At 45.4% G+C, this 19,931-nt stretch overlaps 3 protein-coding genes across 3 annotated transcripts in view; 1 reads left to right on the forward strand and 2 right to left on the reverse strand.

Moving 5' to 3' along the window:
* Positions 1-200: 200 nt before the first annotated feature.
* Positions 201-19,931, reverse strand: part of LOC137419067 (uncharacterized) — a 246,618-nt gene continuing 226,887 nt past the window's right edge. Inside the window, exon 4 of the mRNA XM_078770678.1 lies at positions 201-1,729. Within this exon, the coding sequence (XP_078626804.1) occupies positions 1,011-1,729 (719 nt within the window). The 3' untranslated portion in view covers positions 201-1,010. The remainder of the gene's footprint in view (positions 1,730-19,931) is intronic.
* LOC137412764 (uncharacterized) lies at positions 12,118-14,421 on the forward strand. The gene is made up of 3 exons (XM_068098063.2): positions 12,118-12,332; positions 12,652-13,418; positions 13,641-14,421. The coding sequence occupies exons 1-3, from the start codon at positions 12,189-12,191 to the stop codon at positions 14,215-14,217; spliced, it is 1,488 nt and encodes a 495-aa protein (XP_067954164.2). The 5' UTR covers positions 12,118-12,188; the 3' UTR covers positions 14,218-14,421.
* LOC137418015 (uncharacterized) overlaps positions 18,224-19,931 on the reverse strand; it is a 53,123-nt gene continuing 51,415 nt past the window's right edge. The window contains exons 5-7 of the mRNA XM_078771127.1: positions 19,316-19,456; positions 18,463-19,200; positions 18,224-18,237 (exon numbers count right to left, since the gene is read on the reverse strand). Of these exons, the coding sequence (XP_078627253.1) occupies positions 18,224-18,237; positions 18,463-19,200; positions 19,316-19,456 (893 nt within the window). The remainder of the gene's footprint in view (positions 18,238-18,462; positions 19,201-19,315; positions 19,457-19,931) is intronic.

Below are 19,931 nucleotides of genomic sequence, written 5' to 3' on the forward strand. Positions count from 1 at the left end.
ACCAAAAAAAAAAACGACATTCTACAGAAAATCCACTCAGGCCATTTTGAGCACGAGAAAACTAAACTTCTGGCGAAGGAAACTATGTATTGGTATAACATGAGCAATAGGGTGGTGCTCAAAATAATTCTTTTAAAATATTTACTGGGACAAGGCTTTATGTTGTTCCTTTTGTTCCAAAATGAAAAGACACCAAATATGAAAGCAATCTGATTTTATTTAGGGGTGCCACATCAGCCTTCAAACTAAAGGTGTCTACAAAACTTTTCTATATATGGATCGAAAGCAAAACTAGAAATTTGTTTTATGAAAATCCACCCTCCACTCACTTTCTTTGTATTCTAGCAAACACAAGTTACAATAGCTGCACAAATAGCACTATATTGCTATGAAAACTCAAATTCAATGATAACAATCCAAATGTTCAGTTCATAAAATGAAGAGACACCATATCACATAATATTTAAAAACCCAAATATAATGAGAAATGTAACTCCTATTTCTGGGCCTGTTTCACCACTGTTGCCTTCCTGGCATCGGGGTACATCTTCCTGTGAGCAGCAACAACTTGGAGCAGAGCTTGCTTTTGCTCTTCATCCTTTGTAAGGAGCTTATTGTAGTCTTGTATCAATGCGACACCCCTTTCTGCCCTGTCGTTCACCACGACTAAGCCACTGGCGGCTTTCTTTGCTTCCTGAAAGCTGGTTTCTTGCTCCCATGAACCAGGATCCTTATCCATCCAATCAGTTGGGGTCCCTAGGATGCTGAAGAAATGCTTGGTGTGTTTTGTTATGAGGCCAGCGATTGACAGGGCGGTTACTCGTTTGATAGCTGGTCTCTTTGGAGAGGGGTTTTCACCGTCATTTTTCAATGCTTCAATCATATTGATCTTGCTTTCTTTGTCAATTCTGGTGTCAAAGAATGCAAATGCCACTAGTACTGGGCTCATGTACCACGTGTGGCGGCCAAGTGCCTTCAAGGCTGCCTGAGCCATCTTCTGATTGATTTGTTCAAACTGCGACTTCAGGAGTGACAATGTTGATAGGCCTTCTTTTCTTGGGACGAGATATCCCACCATCAGATGATGAAGAACCAGCCTGTGCCGTGGTCTCAGAGTCAGAGTCTGAGTCTGTGACTTCCATAGCAGTAGCACCCTTCATGACCATTTCCTGTCTCTTATTTTCCTTCTCTGCCTTAGTCTTCTCCTTTTCTTCCCTTTCTTTCTTTCGCTTCGTTTTTGCTTCCAACACAGTGTCTGCAGATCCCATTGAAGCCTTCCTCTCTGAGAATTGATCGTGAAGAAACTTCCTGTCCTCGGGGTTGGTGATTATGGCCTCCGAATCTGCATGCCTAAGATCAAACGTCTTCTCCAAGGAGGCCTTGAAGGATGCTTCCTTTTTCTCTTGGGTCGCACCACCCCGCTTTGCACCTTTTTGGAGGCTCCTCCATTCTTCATATAGCCTCTCCAAACGATGGATGCAGTGCTGCTTCGTCGTTGTAGGTAGGTGAGCTTTTTCCCAGAACTTCACAACCTCTTCAATAGTGAGGGTTGCACTCTCCCGGGCAGTGCGATTCTCCTTCTTCAGGTGATGGAAAAACAGGACAAGAGATTGATGCACAGTCGGGAGCTTGGCACCTTTGATGGCATCTCCAGAAGTGGACCCAATGAGATACACATTATCCTGAGCCCGAGTTTTCAATGAAACACTGGTACTAGCACATGCCATATCTGCAAAATACGCAAGAATGTGGGTAAAATCCTGTTAATTCTTACTCCACAGGGTCACTCTCTACAAAAGAGCCACAGTCAATAAGTTAGGCCTCCATATTACACACTAAAAAAGCGTACCCCTGACCCCGGGAATCTGTACAAAACATGCATGAAAATTGCCCAGTGATCATAGGAAGTCTCAAAACTGTATGTATAATATATTGTATATAACTTTATATATAATGTATAATGTGTATTTATGTATATTTATTATTTAATGTATATTTTATGTATAAATTTAATGTATATTTAATTATAATGTATTTTTATTGTATAACTATATATTTATTTATTATATTTAAATTTTAATATATTATATTTATTTTTAATTTATTATTTAATGTATTATATTTGTCTGTATTTGTATAATTGTCTATCGTATAATTGTATATATAATGTATAATATAATATATATTATTATTATTTAATGTATATTTACTATATATTTATTTTTAATATTATATTTAATGTATATATATAATTATGTATTTATTTTGTGTATATACAGCCCAAAAAATGGGAATTCCTATTTTTGCATGGGGGAAAATTCATCACTGATGTGGCACCCCTAAATATTGTTATTGATCGCGGTTAGATGGTATTGACCGAGCGGTTGGTATGACCGCGACCTAACAAACTCACCCGATTCCACCCGAACTTTGGCCGTATCGCACCGCAGCTGCCCAATCTGGAAAACTCTAAAACGACCGAATGCAAAGAGGAAAAGAAATAAGACGAGAAGACGGACAGAAGAGTAAGTGGATTTATTATTATCACAAGCAAAAAGAAAACAGTCACGTTTATTTACAACACATAAGACGCAGGTGACACAGTGAAAATTATTGGCTTATACAGACTTAACTTATTCCCAGGACAGAACAAACAAAGACACTGACTCACGCGGGGAATTGCAGAGTGGATTGCTGGAAGGAGGTGTGTGGCTGGAGGGGGAGGACGGCACGGAGCTGGCTGGAGCTTGATCCCGCACGGGACGTCGGGCTGGACCTCGCCGGCCGCTGATGCCACCGGGCCTGTCGTGTGCGCGGAATCACGGGTCGGAGCTGCTTGGTGGAGCCGACGCGCTGGTGTGGGGGTCTGGCGTGACGGGTTCTCTCCTCTTTACGTGCCCTTGCTCTGACGACCCAGCTCTTTTTCCTCCTTCCTTGTCTCAACTCAAAGTGCATCTCTCTCCTTGTCTCAACTCAAAGTGCATCTCCCTCCTTGTCTCAACTCAAAGTGCATCTCTCCCGGACACACCCCTGCCTTGGGTTATATAGGCCCCCGCCCCTCAACCTTTGCGAACCTCCCCGATCGCTCTTCCTCCGCCCTCTCTAGCCAAACCCCTGGCTCATGGTTGGTCGAGTGGGGCTGGCTCACTCCTCCCCTCTATGACGAGGTGGAGACACGCCTTTCTTCCCCAACCCTGCCTCGTGGTCAATGGCGGCAATTGGATCGGAGGTAATTGGTAATGGGAATGGAGGGAATCTATCTCTTTCACTGGTGCAATGGAGTATTTCTATTAATGGAAGACACAGCCTTATCCTAAAACACAGAATAAGATATAACTATCGAACAGGGATATTCTATGATTGGCTGACGTGTATGCTTGTGGACGAATTATGGAACGCCCTTTGATCTTTACACAGCTCCGGAGGCAGGAGGCACAGAATAACCAACAATAATAATAACAAAGCACACAATCAAAAAAATATCCAGTCCTCATATCCACAACAATATTATTGGCTTCCATTCAAATTTGGTATGGTTTCCTTTGACACTAAAAGGAACAAACATAGACCATGTCCCGGAGAAAATCTGCATTTTGATTTTTTGAAGCCCACCCTAATGAGCAAGGACATTGTTCGGCTAGTGGAATGCTGTCCTACCTGACAGCAACACTGGAAATCTCAGCTGCCTGAACCACGACAGCAACATGACATTCCGCTCAGACCATGGAGCAAAGTCGGATGTGACCTGTTCTATTTCGATGCAGCTGAGTGGCTGTCATCGCAGATTATTATTCCAAATTTCTTATTGTTCGCAAACTGCTCAAGACCGCCCCCACCGCACGATTATTACAACCTTGGGACAGATTTTTTTCTGAGTTAGGAATTCCTGATACGTTTATGAATGATAATGGTCCTCATTTCTCTAGCGCAGAATTTCATTCATTTGCTGGGAAATGGAATTTTGACCACATCACGTCATCCCCAACATGCCCAAAATCTAATGGATTGATTGAGCACCAAGTCCAGACCGTGAAATCTATCCTCCGCAAATCAAAAAGTGCGGGGAACGATTTTCATCTGGCACTGCTAGCTGGGCGTTCTAACCTGGTGAGCTACAACTTGGCAAGTCCTGCTCAACTGCTAATGGACAGAAAAATCAAATCACTAGTACCAACCAGAATTGCCAACATGCATGACGATGACAACCTCATCTCCGAGAAACAGGAGGGGCACCGCTACCCACAAAAACTCTACCACGATAGGTATGCTCAGGTACACGAAATGTCGTGCCAATACCCTGGACCACTTTATGTCGGCGCCCCGCAAACACTCAGGATTATCGATCTTCGCTTCTCCACACTCGTGATGTCGTTACCTGCAAAATAATGCTGCATCCGCTCCACATAAAGGGAGCACTCCTCCGCTTCGGCTTGAAACTCTCCAACTGTGCCAAACGTGGCCATGACGTCACGAAGAGAAGAAAAAGTCCGTCAGTTCAAAACTCATGTCGCCGTTTATCCTCGTCACCACAATGTTCAGTTCTCCTCGAACCGAACGAGGCGAGGAGATACACGAACGACACGAACGTCGCCATTCTTCAAACTGTTTATTCACACATGCGCAGATGCAACACAGCAATACATCACAAAGCTCGTTTTTCGCTCACCGAGACTTTAATCCGGTTGGTAAACGTATCGATCGAGCAGTGTCCACAGGTAAGTAAGTGAGGGAGTGACAGTGTGTGCATGTATGTGTGTGAGTCAGTCAGTGAGTTGTGTGAGTCAGTCATTGAGTTATGTGAGTCAGTCAGTGAGGGAGTGAGTGAGTGAGTCATTGAGTTGAGTGTGTTTCAGTGAATCAATCAGTAAGTCGGTTAGTGATTGAGTGAGTGAGTCAGTCAGTCAGTGAGTCAGTCAGTCAGGGAGTAATGTGATGATGGAATTCCATGACCTTGCTGATGATTGGGGGCAGTCAAGGAATGATGTGATGATGGATTCCATGACCTGGCTGATGATTGGGAGCAGGCTGATTGGTCTGTAGTTGCAATGATCTGTTTTTATATTTTATATATATATATTTTTTTCGGAATAGTTCTTACTTCTTGGTCTGGCCAGTGGCCACATCGGCTTAAATCTCAACCGTTTTGGGAGGGGGCGGGGGGCGAGAGGCAGAGGAAAAGGGGGGTTAGTTCCCCTCTTTGTTCTGAGGTATTCACTCCATTGACAATGCATTTATCATTGATCCTGAGAAATATGTGGCAGCAACAAGCTGTGTGGCCTTCCACATTGGGACCTGTGCAACTGAGCTGCTTGGCAGCAATCAGTGATGGCTTGAAGGGTAGTCAGGTCATTATGGTAAATGTTATGAAAGGCTTTTAACTGGTTTGGTGAACAACTCGCGGTTATTCTTTTTTTTTGAATACAGGATCGAGGTTCGTGAAAGAGCTAACATTTATAACAAAAAAAAATCGAACAGACACACAAAGTATATAATAAGGGGAGCGGTAGACAAGATGGGGAGAGAAGGGGAAGCACACAAACACAACATTTGAGAGCAGGGACATTGGGAGATCTGTGGGAGGGAGTGGGCTTGGGGGGAGGTGGGAGAGGTATAAAACACAAGGACACTGCAAGGACTTCCAGGAAGGAAGTTGGTATTTCAAAAATGTGAATCTGGGGTGAAAGTAGTGGGGGTAGAAAAGATCAAGGTTTTGGATGGGGGAAGATAAGAGATGGTGGTGAACAGCTGTTTTAAAGACGTGGAGGGAGGAGTGGGATTGAAGAGCGTGAGGGAGTTTGTTGCAGAGGCGGGAGAAAAGAGGAATGAAGGAGTGAAGTTGAGCAGAGTCTTGATTTTGGCAGTTTAACCACAAGAGGGTTGCAGGCAGATCTTGTGCGACCTGTAGGAATATTACGGGGACAGAGCCCAGAGAGAGCTGGGGGAGCAAGGCCGGAGAGGAGTCGGTAGAAGACAGAAAGATCACCAACCTGTGTGCGGTGAGTAAGTGAAAGGCCCTCGGAGTTGGCTTCATCACGGGAGATTCCAACGATTCTGAAAGCTTTGGTTTCTGCAGCGTGAAGCCAAGCTAGGTGAGAGGCAGGAGAACCGGCCCAGAGGGGAGAACAGTATCACATTGAGCTGCGGATGAAAGCGTTGTATGTGGTGAGGAGCTCAGGTGTGCCAAGGAAGGACTTCGCACGACGGAGGATGCCCAGTCAGCGACTGGCTTTTGAGGCCAGATTTGAAATGTCGTTTTCCCAGAAAAGATCATGGCAGAGAGTGAGACCCAAAAGCTCGAGTGTCAGAACTTTTTGGAGAGGATTATTCAGAAAGTGGATGGGAGGGTTTTCCAGTCGGTCTTTTCGGAGAGACATCGTAAGAGTGTGAGATTTATCAGGATTGAAAGACATGTTCCATTTGTTTGCCCAGTCTGTGATTTTGTCCAGGTCTGCAGAGAGTGAGGAGGCTGCAGACTGCCGATCTGAGGGATGAGGAATGGAGCGGCAGAGAGTGGAGTCATCAGTAAAGAGATAGAGAGGATTTTTAAGAGAGTTAGAGAGATCATTGATGAAGACCAGAAAAAGCACAGGGCCCAGAACACTGCCTTGGGGAACTCCAGCATGAACAGGAAGGGGAGATGAGAGAAACCCATTCAGGGCCACACGTTGACTACGACGAGAGAGGAAGTCCGCAAGCCATGCGTGGAGATTTCCATGGATACCATAGGAGGAGAGTTTGGTGAGCAGAGAGGGGTGCCAGACCATATCGAAGGCACGTGATATGTTGAGGGAGACAGCTCTAATTTCTTGTTTGGCATTGAGGACCTCCATCCATTGTTGAGACAGCAGAAGCAGCATGTCCAGAGTAGAGTGACCTGGTCTGAAACCAAATTGATGATCAGAGATCAAGCCTTGTGATAAGTGGAACGATTTGATATCCGAAGCAATGATGGATTCCATGACTTTGCTGATAATTGGGAGAACGCTGATTGGTCTGTAGTTGCAAGGATCTGTTTTGCACCTTTTTGTGTAAAGCGGTGATGTTGGCTGATTTCCAAGCTGATGGCAGATGACCTTGAGCAAAAGAGTGGGTGAAGAGAACAGAGAGAGGGAGTGAAAGAGAGGCAGAGCAGGATTTTAGGACCCGTGCGCTGATGCTGTCAGGTCCAGTTGCAGAATCAGAGTCGAGGGTTGACAGAAACGTTTTCACCTTGTCAGGAGGAAAGGGCACCGAGTTCAGGTGCAGCTGGTGGGTACAGGTGGGTACAGACTGGGATGGGTTTGGGACACAGGATTTAGAGGCAAACACAGAGTTGAGGCATTCAGCTTTTTCACATTCGGAGTCAGCTGTGTGGCTGTTTGAGGTAAGGGAAGGGGATGCAGGGGGAACAAACACCAGAAACGGATTTGATCAGGATTACTTATGAGGATATGGACAACTCTAAACTCTCCCCTCACTGATAATTGATCATAATGTGCCATTACATATTCACAATAACACAGACAGTGAGTGCTTTTGTGCTTTGAGGACCTCTCTTTATTGTGAAACTCTTCATAAATTCAATTTTCATGAAAAACATAGGCAGCAGTCTTATTCTGTTAAATAATGTTACAACAAGGGTGCTCTCTCCATATCACACATGACAATAAAACATGGACTTTAGCAAATATTGAGGAAAAATTGATGTTCAAACTGCCATGGAAAGATGCCATCTGAGCATAACCAAAAAGGGACAAGAAAAACAACTAAATTAGATGGAAAACAAAATTCCGAAACACCGGTCACAATCAAAATCTTAAATGGAACTTGGCTGGGTACATGGCAAGGGCAGAGACAAGAATTATTACAAACTGGCAAACGAAGGCAGACCCTGAAAGGAGCACGATGAGATCCAAGATCAGATTGAGAGATTACGTTCTGTTACCATTTGAGTTTTTGGCATCAATTTTTCAACAGTTCTCTATTATGAGAATATGGAAAACCAAATTAATAAAGTTTACATTTTTAAACAGATGTTATTTTCTTTAAACTTCGTTTGAGGACGCATATGGGGTTGGAATTTTGAGAATCTTGTTGTCTTCTGACACCAGTTTGCAGACATTGTTGTGGACATTCTGGTGACAGCCAGCCATATGGCTTTCATCAAGGGTTCAGGGTGCTGGCTGGTTGTCAGGAGTTACAGATGGTACTCTGAGAAGTTGTGCTAACAAGGTGTATGCTCAAAGGGATGTATGCTTTCATGATGGCTTTCTCCTTACTGGTTCACTGAATACCTTAGCTACTGCGGAGGATCGCTTACAAGGGGGGCACGTACAACCCTATATGGGTAAAGCTATGTGCATTTAACAAACCTTTATCAGCAATACTTTTCCCACAGTCAGAGCACCTTTTATGCAAGCACTCCAGCGTGGGTTGCACAATGGAAGTTCAATCTCCGTTTCGAAATAAAATCCTTGTGACAAATATAATATTTGTAAGGACGCTCTCGTTGGTTATCTCTATAGGTGAGTATTACGAGTGGGAGGAAGTGTTCCCAGAACTCAAAATGTCCACCTCCTTTTTCAGTAAAGGATCATTATTCATGAACCAGTTTGTGAAACGTCATTCTCATAGCTTTGGTCTGAGGGCTCGTTTTAGAATCCTCACTGAACCTCTGACAGCCTCCACCTGTAGCTTGTTTGTCATACTAATTCATGGAATGCTTTTTAAGTTTACCTCTGCACGGTATCAAAGCTAAAGTATTTTCCCATTCATGTCTTTGCCAAATTTCCACTCGTTATTTTATTGTGTATGTATTACTGTGTGTTTCTAGTTAGTGTTGGTTTGCAATTCGTGCAAACTTGTGAATAATCAATGATTTTATGTTCGGCACGGCCTGTTACTTGAGGCTTCCTTCCCCACATCGGTGTTTTGTGAATTCAAGTTCTTTCCTTCGCTGTACTGCTTATTTCTTAGATTTTCTCTTCTCCCCCTAACTTCCCCGAACATCTACCCTTTGTCTAACGTTTTAATTAAACACACCCAAAAATTTTCTTCTATCCTTGAGGGCACATGTGCTTGTTGTCTAGCCCCACCCCTTTATCTCCTTTTCTTCCACCTCTTCCTTCCATCTCCAGCTGAAACCCCTCTTTCAAATTCTAGTTTCCTCCATCTAATTTAACCCTTTCTCCTTTCTCTGATCCACGCCCTCACTTCAGGGACTTTTCCCAGATCGTTTTTCACGGTTTTGTTTAAATATTGTTGTGCGATTCCCCTTGGTTGATACCGGGGGAATCACGGATATCCAATAGCGAGCCGAAGGCAATGCCCAAATGCGGATTTTATACATGCGGGGAAAGAAAGGGGAAGAGGAGGCTGAGGCTTTTACCTGAGCGATCCCACCAGGCAGTCTTCAACCTGCGGAAAATAACTCACACGAAAACGGATTTAAAATGTAGTGAAAATAACGAAAAGATTTATTAAATAAAATGCAGGTAACAAAAAAACGTAACGGTAAAACTAAATTCCTACAGGATCCTTCACACCAGACTGATAACACGGACAAATGGGGAATAAAATAACTGGAAAAAAAATAGGTTGTGTGTCTATCGTGCACTTAGCTCTGATCAGCTCGGGGGGGGGGGGGGCGGCGTGCCTCGTCAGGAATCCAAGGCTCCGGGGGTACCGACGGCTGGTGCATGCAATACGCGCACGTTGGCAGGAAACAGGCCTCGCTGCACCCATTCACATTGCAGCACTCGCATGGGGTCTTGACATGCTGTATGCTGTCCAGCCACGCGTCGTCACCGACGACAAAACTCTCCACGTCTCCCGGGGGCGGCTGTACACGGCCGGTCCAAAAACAAATATGCGAGGGAGAAGAACAAGGGAACTAGAGGAGAGCAAGAACAGCACAAAATCGGAGGGTCAGAGAGCAAGAGTCCAGGGTAAGAGCGGAGGGCAAGAAGACAGAAATGTCCATCCTCGAGTTCCTTTAGCGTCGTGGTCGTGACGCAATCAGTGCTTCTCCACCAATCTTCTTCTTGCTCGCCTCTGACGTCCTCGGTGGCCTTTGCCAATTGGCGCATGGCTTCATCCTCGGCCTTCCTTCCCCCAATCAGCGGGTAGCTTCTTGCCCCGCCATGGCCAATCACAAGTCCCCGGGGCATGTATTCAGCCTGTCCGAGCTATGTGAGGCGATGTAGATAGTGGTGTCCATCGGCAGTGTTCAGAACTGGCTTCTGGTTGGTTTTATTGTTGTTACTTAGTGCAATTTATGGGCCTTTCTCACTAGTGTTTATGGTGCAGTGCTAAAAGAGCCAAAGGATAGATCACATAAGGGGTGTTGCAAAACATTTTACCTTTTTTTCCCCCGAGAACCAGTTACGGTTGTGCATCAAATGCAGAGGTGGGCGGTCCGCTTCGAAAGTCCGCTTATCCGCTTATCCGCTGCAGCGGACTAACGTTTTCGAAGCGGATAAGCGAATCGGAACAACCCCCGGAAACCGAAGCGGATAAGCATAAGCGGACTACCGAAAAAATTAAAGCGCATCGCGATTCGCCAAATCAGCTGTTAGCCTGAGCCGTTACTCTAGAATTGTGAATATTTATTTAAGTGAATAATCTATCTATAATTCCAGTAATCTCTGTGTGTATGTGTGTGTGTCTGTGTGTGTGTGTGTGTGTGTGTTTGTCTGTGACCGCTGTTTCTCGACAACCACGGGTCCGATCTAATTGAAACTTGCCAGGTATATTGCTGGGGACCCGAGGATGTGCCTTTTCAAGGTTTGAAATTCAACGGACAAGTGGTTCCCAAGGTATGGTCACCGTACTCGCAAGCCGTTCGCTTTGGCTTTGCGAATGGACCAAACCATTTCATGTAAATAGAGGGGGGGGGGGTTCTACCGTACTCGCAAGCCATTCGCTTTGGCTTTGCGAATGGACCAAACCATTTCATGTAAATAGAGGGGGGGGGGGGTTCTGTGGTCGTTACTGCCACGTGGTTTCAAAGTTTTTTTTTGTTGTTGTTGTTTGCACGCATGTTTTTTTGCACGCACGTACGGGCAAGCACGTACGGGCACGCCCTAGTAAGTGAAAACTGAATATTTTATTGGACGCTAGAGCGGCAATACGTCAAGATGGAGAGATTTCTGACTCTCCAGCCCAGCGGCAGTGCCAGGGACAGGCACACGAGCGACGCAAACCAGCAGTCCCAGCACAGCGACATCCACAACCCGGCGGTCAACATGATGGGGGACGTGGAGGACAGTCAGGAGATCTGCGCCCTGACCCCTCAGCTCACGCGCAGCGAGAGCAGGATGTCGCTGGACTCAATCGAGTCGGCTGAGATCAACGTGACAATGGACACAGACAATTCCAGCCTCAGCCAGAAGTGGAGGCACATCGCCCCCTTCTTCAAGGTCGTGGACAGCAAGGCCACGTGCACCAAGTGCTCAAAGACACTGAAAGCCCAGCCCGGATCAAGTTCAAACTTGAAGGTGCACTACCAGAGGTACCACGATGCCCAGCACAACGACCTCAAGGCGGCCCTCGACGGCGGCAGCAGACGCGGCCGCCACAAGTCCTTCCAGGACATGGCCGGCGCCAGGAGGCAGGCCAGCATCGAGGAGACCTTCAAGGAGAAGTTCAGCCAGAAGAAGTGTCTCGACCTTTACTATAGGTAGGTAATTTTATATTTTAATTAAACTCATTTTCATTTGTCAACTTAAAGTAAGAATATATTAATAACTTCGGAATAAATCGGTCCGTTCTATTCCGATTTAATCGGAATTTATCGGATTCAATCGGAGGCACGTTAATAATTATAAATTCAATGTTAAAGTTTTTTTGACTGTTCAAAAATATCTTTCAACAATTTATATGTCTCATATAAATAATTTATATGAGACATATAAATTGTTAAGAGTTTTCATTCATTATATCAATTTATAATAAATTGATATAATGTATAATTCAGGTCCTTCATTGGCTGCATGAAGCCCGCCTCGGAGACAGACAACGAGCACAACAGGGCCCTGTGGGCGTACGCCTGCCCACAGTTCCAGGTCCCCTCCCGGCGGAAGCTCACTCGGGACATCAGGGCGATGGGGGACCAGGCCAAGGCTGACCTGACGGACCTCCTCGCCAAACAGGAGTTCGTCGCCACCACGGCCGACAGCTGGTCGGCAAGCAACAGGGCCTTCCTGGGGATGACGGTGACCTGGCTGGAGAGGGTCACCTTCGAGAGGCAGTCCGCCGTCCTCGGGATCAAGGAGATCACCGTCAGCCAGACGGGCCAGTACCTGGTAGAGGCGATCTCCGAGCTGCACGATGACTTCGGCATCAAAAGAAAGGTGTGTAAACTCTGTAGTTTTAGAATTTAAAATTGTTTACAAAATTTATTTTCAATAGATTACAATTAACAATAAAAGTATGCGTTTTTTATGACAGTGTTTAAATATAATAGTCAAGATTAATTAGATTATTCAGGCAACTTAAAATGAATTGTTTTAGCAAAATATAATGTGTATTAAGTGACGTATTACAGTAATACGTCACCTAATACACATTATATTTTGCTAAAACAATTCATTTTAAGTTTGAAAACTTTTAATATTAACTGTAAGTGAAAAATGAAAAAAAACTGTTTTAAAACAGTATTTTGCTTTTCAGGTTGTCAGCACCACCACTGACAACGGCGCCAACTACATCAGCGCCTTGAATCACTACGGGGCCCTCGGGCACGATGACGAGCAGCTAGACGTGGTGGAGGTGGACCCAGAGGTGGTGCAGACCAACACCATCCTCGTGGTGGACGCCCTGGAGGAGGTGGACCAGCAGGAAGAGGTGGTGCACGTCCCCAAGCATCGCCGCTGTGCGGCACACACAGTGAACCTGCTGGCCTCCAGGGACGTCGAGAAGGTGCCCGGCTGGAGCGCCCAGCCCAGGCCGGCCTTCACCAAGCCGGCCGCCAAGGCCCAGGGCCTGTGGAACGCCCAGAACAGGAAGACAGTGACCGCCAATGACATTAAGACGGCCCTGGGCAAGAAGCTTGTGACCCCCGGCGTCACCAGGTGGAACTCTAGCCACGACGCCTACAAGTGCCTGCTGACCGAGGTGCTTGACATGGACAAGAGGAACAACCTGAACCAGATCTGTCAGCGGCAGCACCCCCACCCCCTGCCGCACATCACGGAGTACGACGTGCAGATCTGGTCGGAGTACGTCAAGGTGACCGCCCCCCTCGCCGCCTGCCTAGACGTACTCCAGGACGAGGAGAAGGCCTACATGGGGTGCCTTCTCCCCCACCTCCAGGTGCTCAAGGACTCCCTGGAGGCGCTGTCCATCGACGGCAGCATCGTCCACGCCCAGAACCTGGTGGCCAGCCTCCTCCAGCAGCCGTCCTGCGCCAGGAAGGGAACAAAGGGCTTTGACGGCAGGTTAGTTCTTATATTATTATTATATTTTATCGCAACGAGTTGAAAATTAATAAGTGCTTCTTTCTTCTTATATTATTATATTATTATTAAATGATTAAAAAATCCTTGCCGGTCTAATGATTCATTTGAAATGAATTAAAATCAGTTGAATGACATTTAATTTTTCAATTTACAAATCTGAAATTATTTGACATTTGTTTTATAACTTTTCTTTTACTTCAGGTTCAGCCACCTCTTCGTGGACATGGACCTTTTGATGGCCACGGCGCTGCACCCCCAGCACAAGCTCGCCACGGTCAGGGCCATCTGCAGGAGGCAGAACAACGACGCCATCTGCGACCTGGTGAGGGACAAGCTCATCAGGGACCTGCTCGCCCTCGTCCTGCCTGACGAGCACCTGGACCCTGCCCCCCAGCAGGGACCCCAGCCCGGCTCGAGCAGTACGGACTACCTGTTCGCCATGGAGGAGGGGCAGCAGGAGGAGAACCTCGAGGAGAAGATCAGGGAAGAGGTCAACAACTGGTCGAGGAAGCCGCTGAGGGGGAACCCGGGGCTCTCGCCCAATCTCTTCCTGCTCGAGTTCCGTGATGCTTGGGTAACTCTATTTCTCAGGCATAACACGCCGCTCCCGAGCTCTGCCTCGGTCGATCGCGTGTTCAGCTACGGGTCGGACATCCTCAGGCCTAAGAGGTCGGCCCTGGCTGCACCGAACTTCGAGGCCCTCGTCTTCATGAAGGGCAACCTCCAAATCCTCAAGAAGGCCCACGAGGTGGAGGTGGAGGAGGAAGACGAGGACTAGTCAACAGACTGCTAGTCTGTTGACTAGTAGACTCTCTTGTCAAAGAAAGGATGGGCAAATTGATTTTTCTTTAATGTAACTTGCATATATTAAAATTATATTTAAATTAACTGTAGAGTAGAGTAGAGTCGAGTGGAAAACTTTATTTCAATAAATTTTGAATAAATTTTATTTAAATAAAAATGTATATTTTTGATCTTAAAAGCTTTGTTTGTCTTTGTAGTAGTTAGAAATGGCTATTTAGGCTTAAAAAGCATTAAATTCCCTTTAGAAACGTCAAAAATCGCTTTAAAAACGTCGAAGCGCTTTAAAAAAATCGAATCGAAGCGGATAAGCAGATAAGCGGTAAGCGGACTAAGATTTTCGGCCGCTGAAGCGGATAAGCGAATCGGACTACACGGGCTGGCGGAGCGGATAAGCGGTAAGCGGACTTAAAATTTTCCGAATCGCGCCCACCTCTGATCAAATGTGCATCAAAGGAAGCATGCCTCGGGGGAAAGAAAGGTAAAATGTTTTGCAACACCCCTTAGGGTAAGATTTACGGGGATAATTTATTCTTACGCCCTAAGCTAGTTAACATGCCCTGCCCCCTCATGACAGGGACGAAAATACACGTTACTCCGACATTTGGCCAAACAGAACTTATTACAGGTGATGGTTCTTACCCGACATCCGGAGCACCGACCTATACGAATCTACCTGACTCAGCATATCACTACCTCCACAAACATAACAACATGTTTAAATGTTAGCCTGCAGTGTTTTATTCAGTGGTTTATTACAACATGCTGTTTTTCTTCCTATTTAAAAGGCTTTTTTCAATTTCCTCATCAAAGCATTCCATTTCCCAAAAAAATTCAATCTCTTACAGTTATTCCTTTCTGCATTCTCTAAACTCACCTTCATTCCACTACTCCTCTGTCGTTTTCAAACAGATATCTGACTTGAAAATCACAATAAACCCTGTTTGTTACAAATGTTCGTTTTTAATGAATCATCTATTTTCTAAACTCCCTCCTCAGCCCTCATGTCCAAAACTCCCCCTCACCGCTCCCTTTCAATTTTCCCCCCTCACCCTTCCCCTCCTAAACTCCCCCCCCCCCTCAAATCTAAATCTCCCCCCTCACCCATTCCCTTCAAATTACCTCCATCACCTCCCCTTCGAATTCCCCCCCCCCCTACGATTTTTCTCCAATTCTCTCCCCTCCCACCTCCTCCTCCTCAAAGCTGCTGCCTCCCCACTTCCTCTCCCTTCCATCACATACCCCCTCCTCCTCCAACCATTGAATTTGCTCTGCCCCCTCAAACAACACCTCACTGTGCCTCTTCCCATCACCATCAAACCATTTGTCCTCCTCATCCTTCCCTTTCTCCTAACCATTCTGCAATCTCTGACACACTATCAACAGCTCTCCCTACCTCCCGCTCTCACCCCACATCTTACCCTACACCTCCCCTCCCCTTTCCTGTACCCTATGCTCCCCATCCTTCTTCCTTAACGGTATGGACCTCAAACATCTAGGGCCTTCGCTCAAACCTGATTGATCTCTCCATTCAGGTTGCTTCTGACAATCCAGACTTGATTTGCTTAACAGAAACTTTCCTCCTTCAAGATGTCTCTGATTCTTTAATATCTCTTCCTAGTTACTCCCTCCTCCTGTATGATAGACCTGAGCCTAGTCCTGGTGGTGGGGTGGCTATCTTTATCAAAAACTCTCTTCCTCACTCTCCTTGCAGTGCCCTCTCTCCACCCCACCCCCAGGAGTACCTCTGGCTATGGCTTCCTCTCCGCTCCCAGCTTTTGTTCATATGTGTTCTGTACCGTCCTCCAAACAGTGATGACTCCATTTACATTTCGCTGTTGGACAACATGGACCGACTTCTATCAACTCATCCAAACTCTCTTCCTCATATGTGGTGATTTCAATTGTCACCATGCCAGCTGGCTGGGTGTGGGTTCCTCTCACATCAGCCAAAGCACCTCAGCAAAGGACTTCTGCGACTCACTGGGACTGACACATTCTGTCAATTTCCCGACTGGTATCTCAGTCAATGGAGTATCTTCTCTTCTCGACTTCATTATGACTAACTTCCCTGCAAATGTCTGCTGCTCTTCTTCTGTTCCAATCGGTTCTTCTGATCATTTCCTTGTTGAAGTTAAAGCCCACGGGTCCTAAAATCTTGTTCTTCAGCTCTTTCACTCCCTCTCTCTGTTCTCTTCACCCTCTCTTTTGCTCAAGGTCATCTTCCATCTGCTTGGAAATCTGCCAACATCACCGCTTTGCACAAAAAAGGTGTAAAAACAGATCCCAGCAACTACAGACCAATCAGCCCTCTCCCAATTATCAGCAAAGTCATGGAATCCATCATTGCTTCAGATATGAAATCTTTCCTCTTCTCCAATGGCTTGATCTCTGATCATCAATTTGGTTTCAGACCTGGACACTCTACTCTGGACATGCTGCTTCTGCTTTCTCAACAATGGATGGAGGTCCTCAATGCCAAACAGGAAATTAGAGCAGTCTCCCTTGACATATCACGTGCCTTCGATACGGTCTGGCACCCCGCTCTGCTCACCAAACTCTCCTCTTTTGGTATCCATGGAAATCTCCACGCATGGCTGGCGGACTTCCTCTCTAGTCATAGTCAACGTGTGGCCCTGAATGGGTTTCTCTCATCTCCTCTTCCTATTCAGGCTGGAGTTCCACAAGGCAACGTTCTGGGCCCTGTGCTTTTTCTGGTCTTCATCAATGATCTCTCTGACTGTCTTGAAAATCCTCTGTATCTCTTTGCTGATGACTCTACTCTCTGTCGCTCCATTCTTCATCCCTCAGATCGGCAATCTGCAGCCTCCTCACTCTCTGCAGACCTGGACAAAAGCACAGACTGGGCATACAAGTGGAACATGTCTTTCAATCCTGACAAATCTCACACTCTTACGATGTCTCTCCGAAAAGACCGACTGGACAACCCTCCCATCCACTTTCTGAATAATCCTCTCCAAGAAGTTCTGTCACTCAAGCTTTTGGGTCTCACTATCTGCCATGATCTTTCCTGGGAAAACCACATATCAAATCTGGCCTCCAAAGCCAGTCGCCGACTGGGCATCCTCCGTCGTGTGAAGTCCTTCCTTGGCACACCTGAGCTCCTCACCACATACGAGGGTTTCATCTGCAGCTCAATGGAATACTGCTCTCCCCTCTGGGCTGGTGCTCCTGCCTCACACATAGCTCGTCTTCACGCTGTTGAAACCAAAGCATTCAGAATCATTGGAATCTCCCACAATGAAGCTAACTCGGAGGGCCTTTGACTTACTCACCGCAGGCATGTTGGTGGTGCTTCTGTCTTGCACCGACTCCTCTCCAGCCTTGCTCCCCCTCAGCTCTCTCTGGGCTCTGTCCTCCAAATATTCCTACAGGTCGCACAAGATCAGCCTGCAACCCTCTTCTGGTGAAACTGCGAAAACCAAGACTCTCTGCTCACCTTCACTCCTTCATTCCTCTTTTCTCACGCCTCTGGAACAAACTCCCTCACTCTCTTCAATCCCACCCCTCCCTCCAGGTCTTTAAAACAGCTGTTCACCACCATCTTTTATCTTCCCCCATCCAAAACCTTGATCTTTTCTACCCCCGCTAAATTCACCCCAGATCCACTTTTTTGAAATACCAATTTCTTTTCTGGAAGTCCTTGCAGTGTCCATGTGTTTTTTTTTTAACCTCTCCCCCCAACCCTTGCCATGCCTGCCCCCCCCCCCAAGCCCTCTTCCTCCCACAGATCTCCCAATGTCACTGCTCTCTGTCTTCTCTCCCGCTCACTTTATCATGTTTTATGTGTCAGTTTGTCTTTTTGTGATCAATGTTAGTTCTTTCACGAGCCTCGATCTTGTATACAAAAAAAGAAATAATTACCTACTCAGTTCGGGTTTTCTTGATCATTCGTATTCGCTGTTGCCCCAACTATCACTGGTACAATTTCATGTTTCTTCAATTTCGAAATCCTGTTAACCTCATTTGTCATATCCTGGTATTTAAGATTTCAATTCTCATGTGTGGATCTTCATATGCGTTTTCAATCTGACTTTTCGAGAGAAACCATTATCACATATCGAGCATTTGTGAGGACGCTCTCCTGTATGGATCCTCATATGTGATTTCAAATTGTCTTTTCGAGAGAAACCTTTATCACATATCGAGCATTTGTGAGGACGCTCTCCTGTGTGGATCCTCATATGTGATTTCAAATTGCCTTTGTGAGAGAAACCTTTATCACATATCGAGCATTTGTGAGGACGCTCTCCTGTATGGATCCTCATATGTGATTTCAAATTGCCTTTGTGAGAGAAACCTTTATCACATATCGAGCATTTGTGAGGACACTCTCCTGAATGGATCCTCATATGTTTTTTCAAATTGCCTTTGTGAGAGAAACCTTTATCACATATCGAGCATTTGTGAGGTTGCTCTCCTGTATGGATCCTCATATGTGATTTCAAATTGCCTTTATAAGAGAAACCTTTATCACATATCGAGCATTTGTGAGGTTGCTCTCCTGTATGGATCCTCATATGTGATTTAAAATTGCCTTTATAAGAGAAACCTTTATCACATATCGAGCATTTGTGCGGTCGCTCTCCTGTATGGATCTTCATATGTCTTTTCAAAAGGCTGTTACTAGAGAAACCTTTATCACAGACAGAGCACTTGTGGGGTTGTTTTCCAGTGTGGATCCTCATTTGTATTTTGATGTTACTTGTTGAAGCAAAATCCATTCTGCACACATTACACTTGTAACGTATTCGTCTTTCTGCAACCTTTTTGTTTTTGTTTAATTTAATATTGATCTTGGTGTTGCGAGGCCCAGACATACACTTGTATTTTATCGGAAGTGAGCCTTGATGTTGTGAATCTTTCTTCAAAAAATGCTTCATCTTCACTGTCATGCTGCGACTGGACCTTATTTGTCCCATATTACTTCTGGATTGTTCTACAGAAACAAACAAACAAAAAAATCTTTTTTTAAAATCAAAATCAAAATGCAAAATATTTAACACTTCTCCGAAAATTACATATTTTTTTACATTTTTTACATTTCCACTCACCAGTTGCAAAACAGGAAGCACTTCCGTTTGTCATGTGAATATCATCTGAACCTTCCTTTGCAGAAGCACATTTTGAATTTTTTGTGACAGATGAATCATTCTTGTGTTGTCTGCCTTCCACCTTTAAAGGATAGACATCACCTGTGTACAAATTAGCATCAGTCGTTTGCAGGGAAATGGGATTGATAACCATCTTGAGAGTTCATAGAACATGTTACGTCATGAATGTATTCTTAAATTTAAATATAAACATTGGGGCAATACCCCTGTGTGCTCACCTGGTAGAACAAAGCCATATACTACACTGACTAAAGGTATTTTAAACCGTATCATGGCGTTTTTAACCAATTTCAATGGATGCTAGAAGATGCGGCAGCATGTACAATCATACTAACGTAATCACAGAATTTGAACAAACAAACAAAAAAAAACTATTTTGGGGGCAACCTATCCCCTTGCCCCCCCCCCCCACCCCCTCCACCGTTGATTACCATTTTGTAAATGCCGTGAACAAACGTTGGTACATCATGGGTCATGAACAAAATGTTGTGGTTTCATTGGAATTGTATTGTTGCGGATATGAGGACTGTATTTTTTTGATTGTGTGTATTATTAT

This window comes from Myxine glutinosa, chromosome 1 (genome assembly GCF_964187855.1).
Source record: "Myxine glutinosa chromosome 1, kmMyxGlut1.1, whole genome shotgun sequence".
Taxonomy (NCBI): Eukaryota; Metazoa; Chordata; class Myxini; order Myxiniformes; family Myxinidae; genus Myxine; species Myxine glutinosa.

What these genes read in the sequence shown, in the direction of transcription:
- LOC137412764 (XM_068098063.2), top strand. Translation starts at nt 12,189, where the DNA reads ATGACGGTGACCTGGCTGGAGAGGGTCACCTTCGAGAGGCAGTCCGCC. An exon ending in ACTTCGGCATCAAAAGAAAG is followed by an intron (nt 12,333 to 12,651) that starts GTGTGTAAACTC and finishes TTTGCTTTTCAG; the next exon opens with GTTGTCAGCACCACCACTGA. An exon ending in ACAAAGGGCTTTGACGGCAG is followed by an intron (nt 13,419 to 13,640) that starts GTTAGTTCTTAT and finishes CTTTTACTTCAG; the next exon opens with GTTCAGCCACCTCTTCGTGG.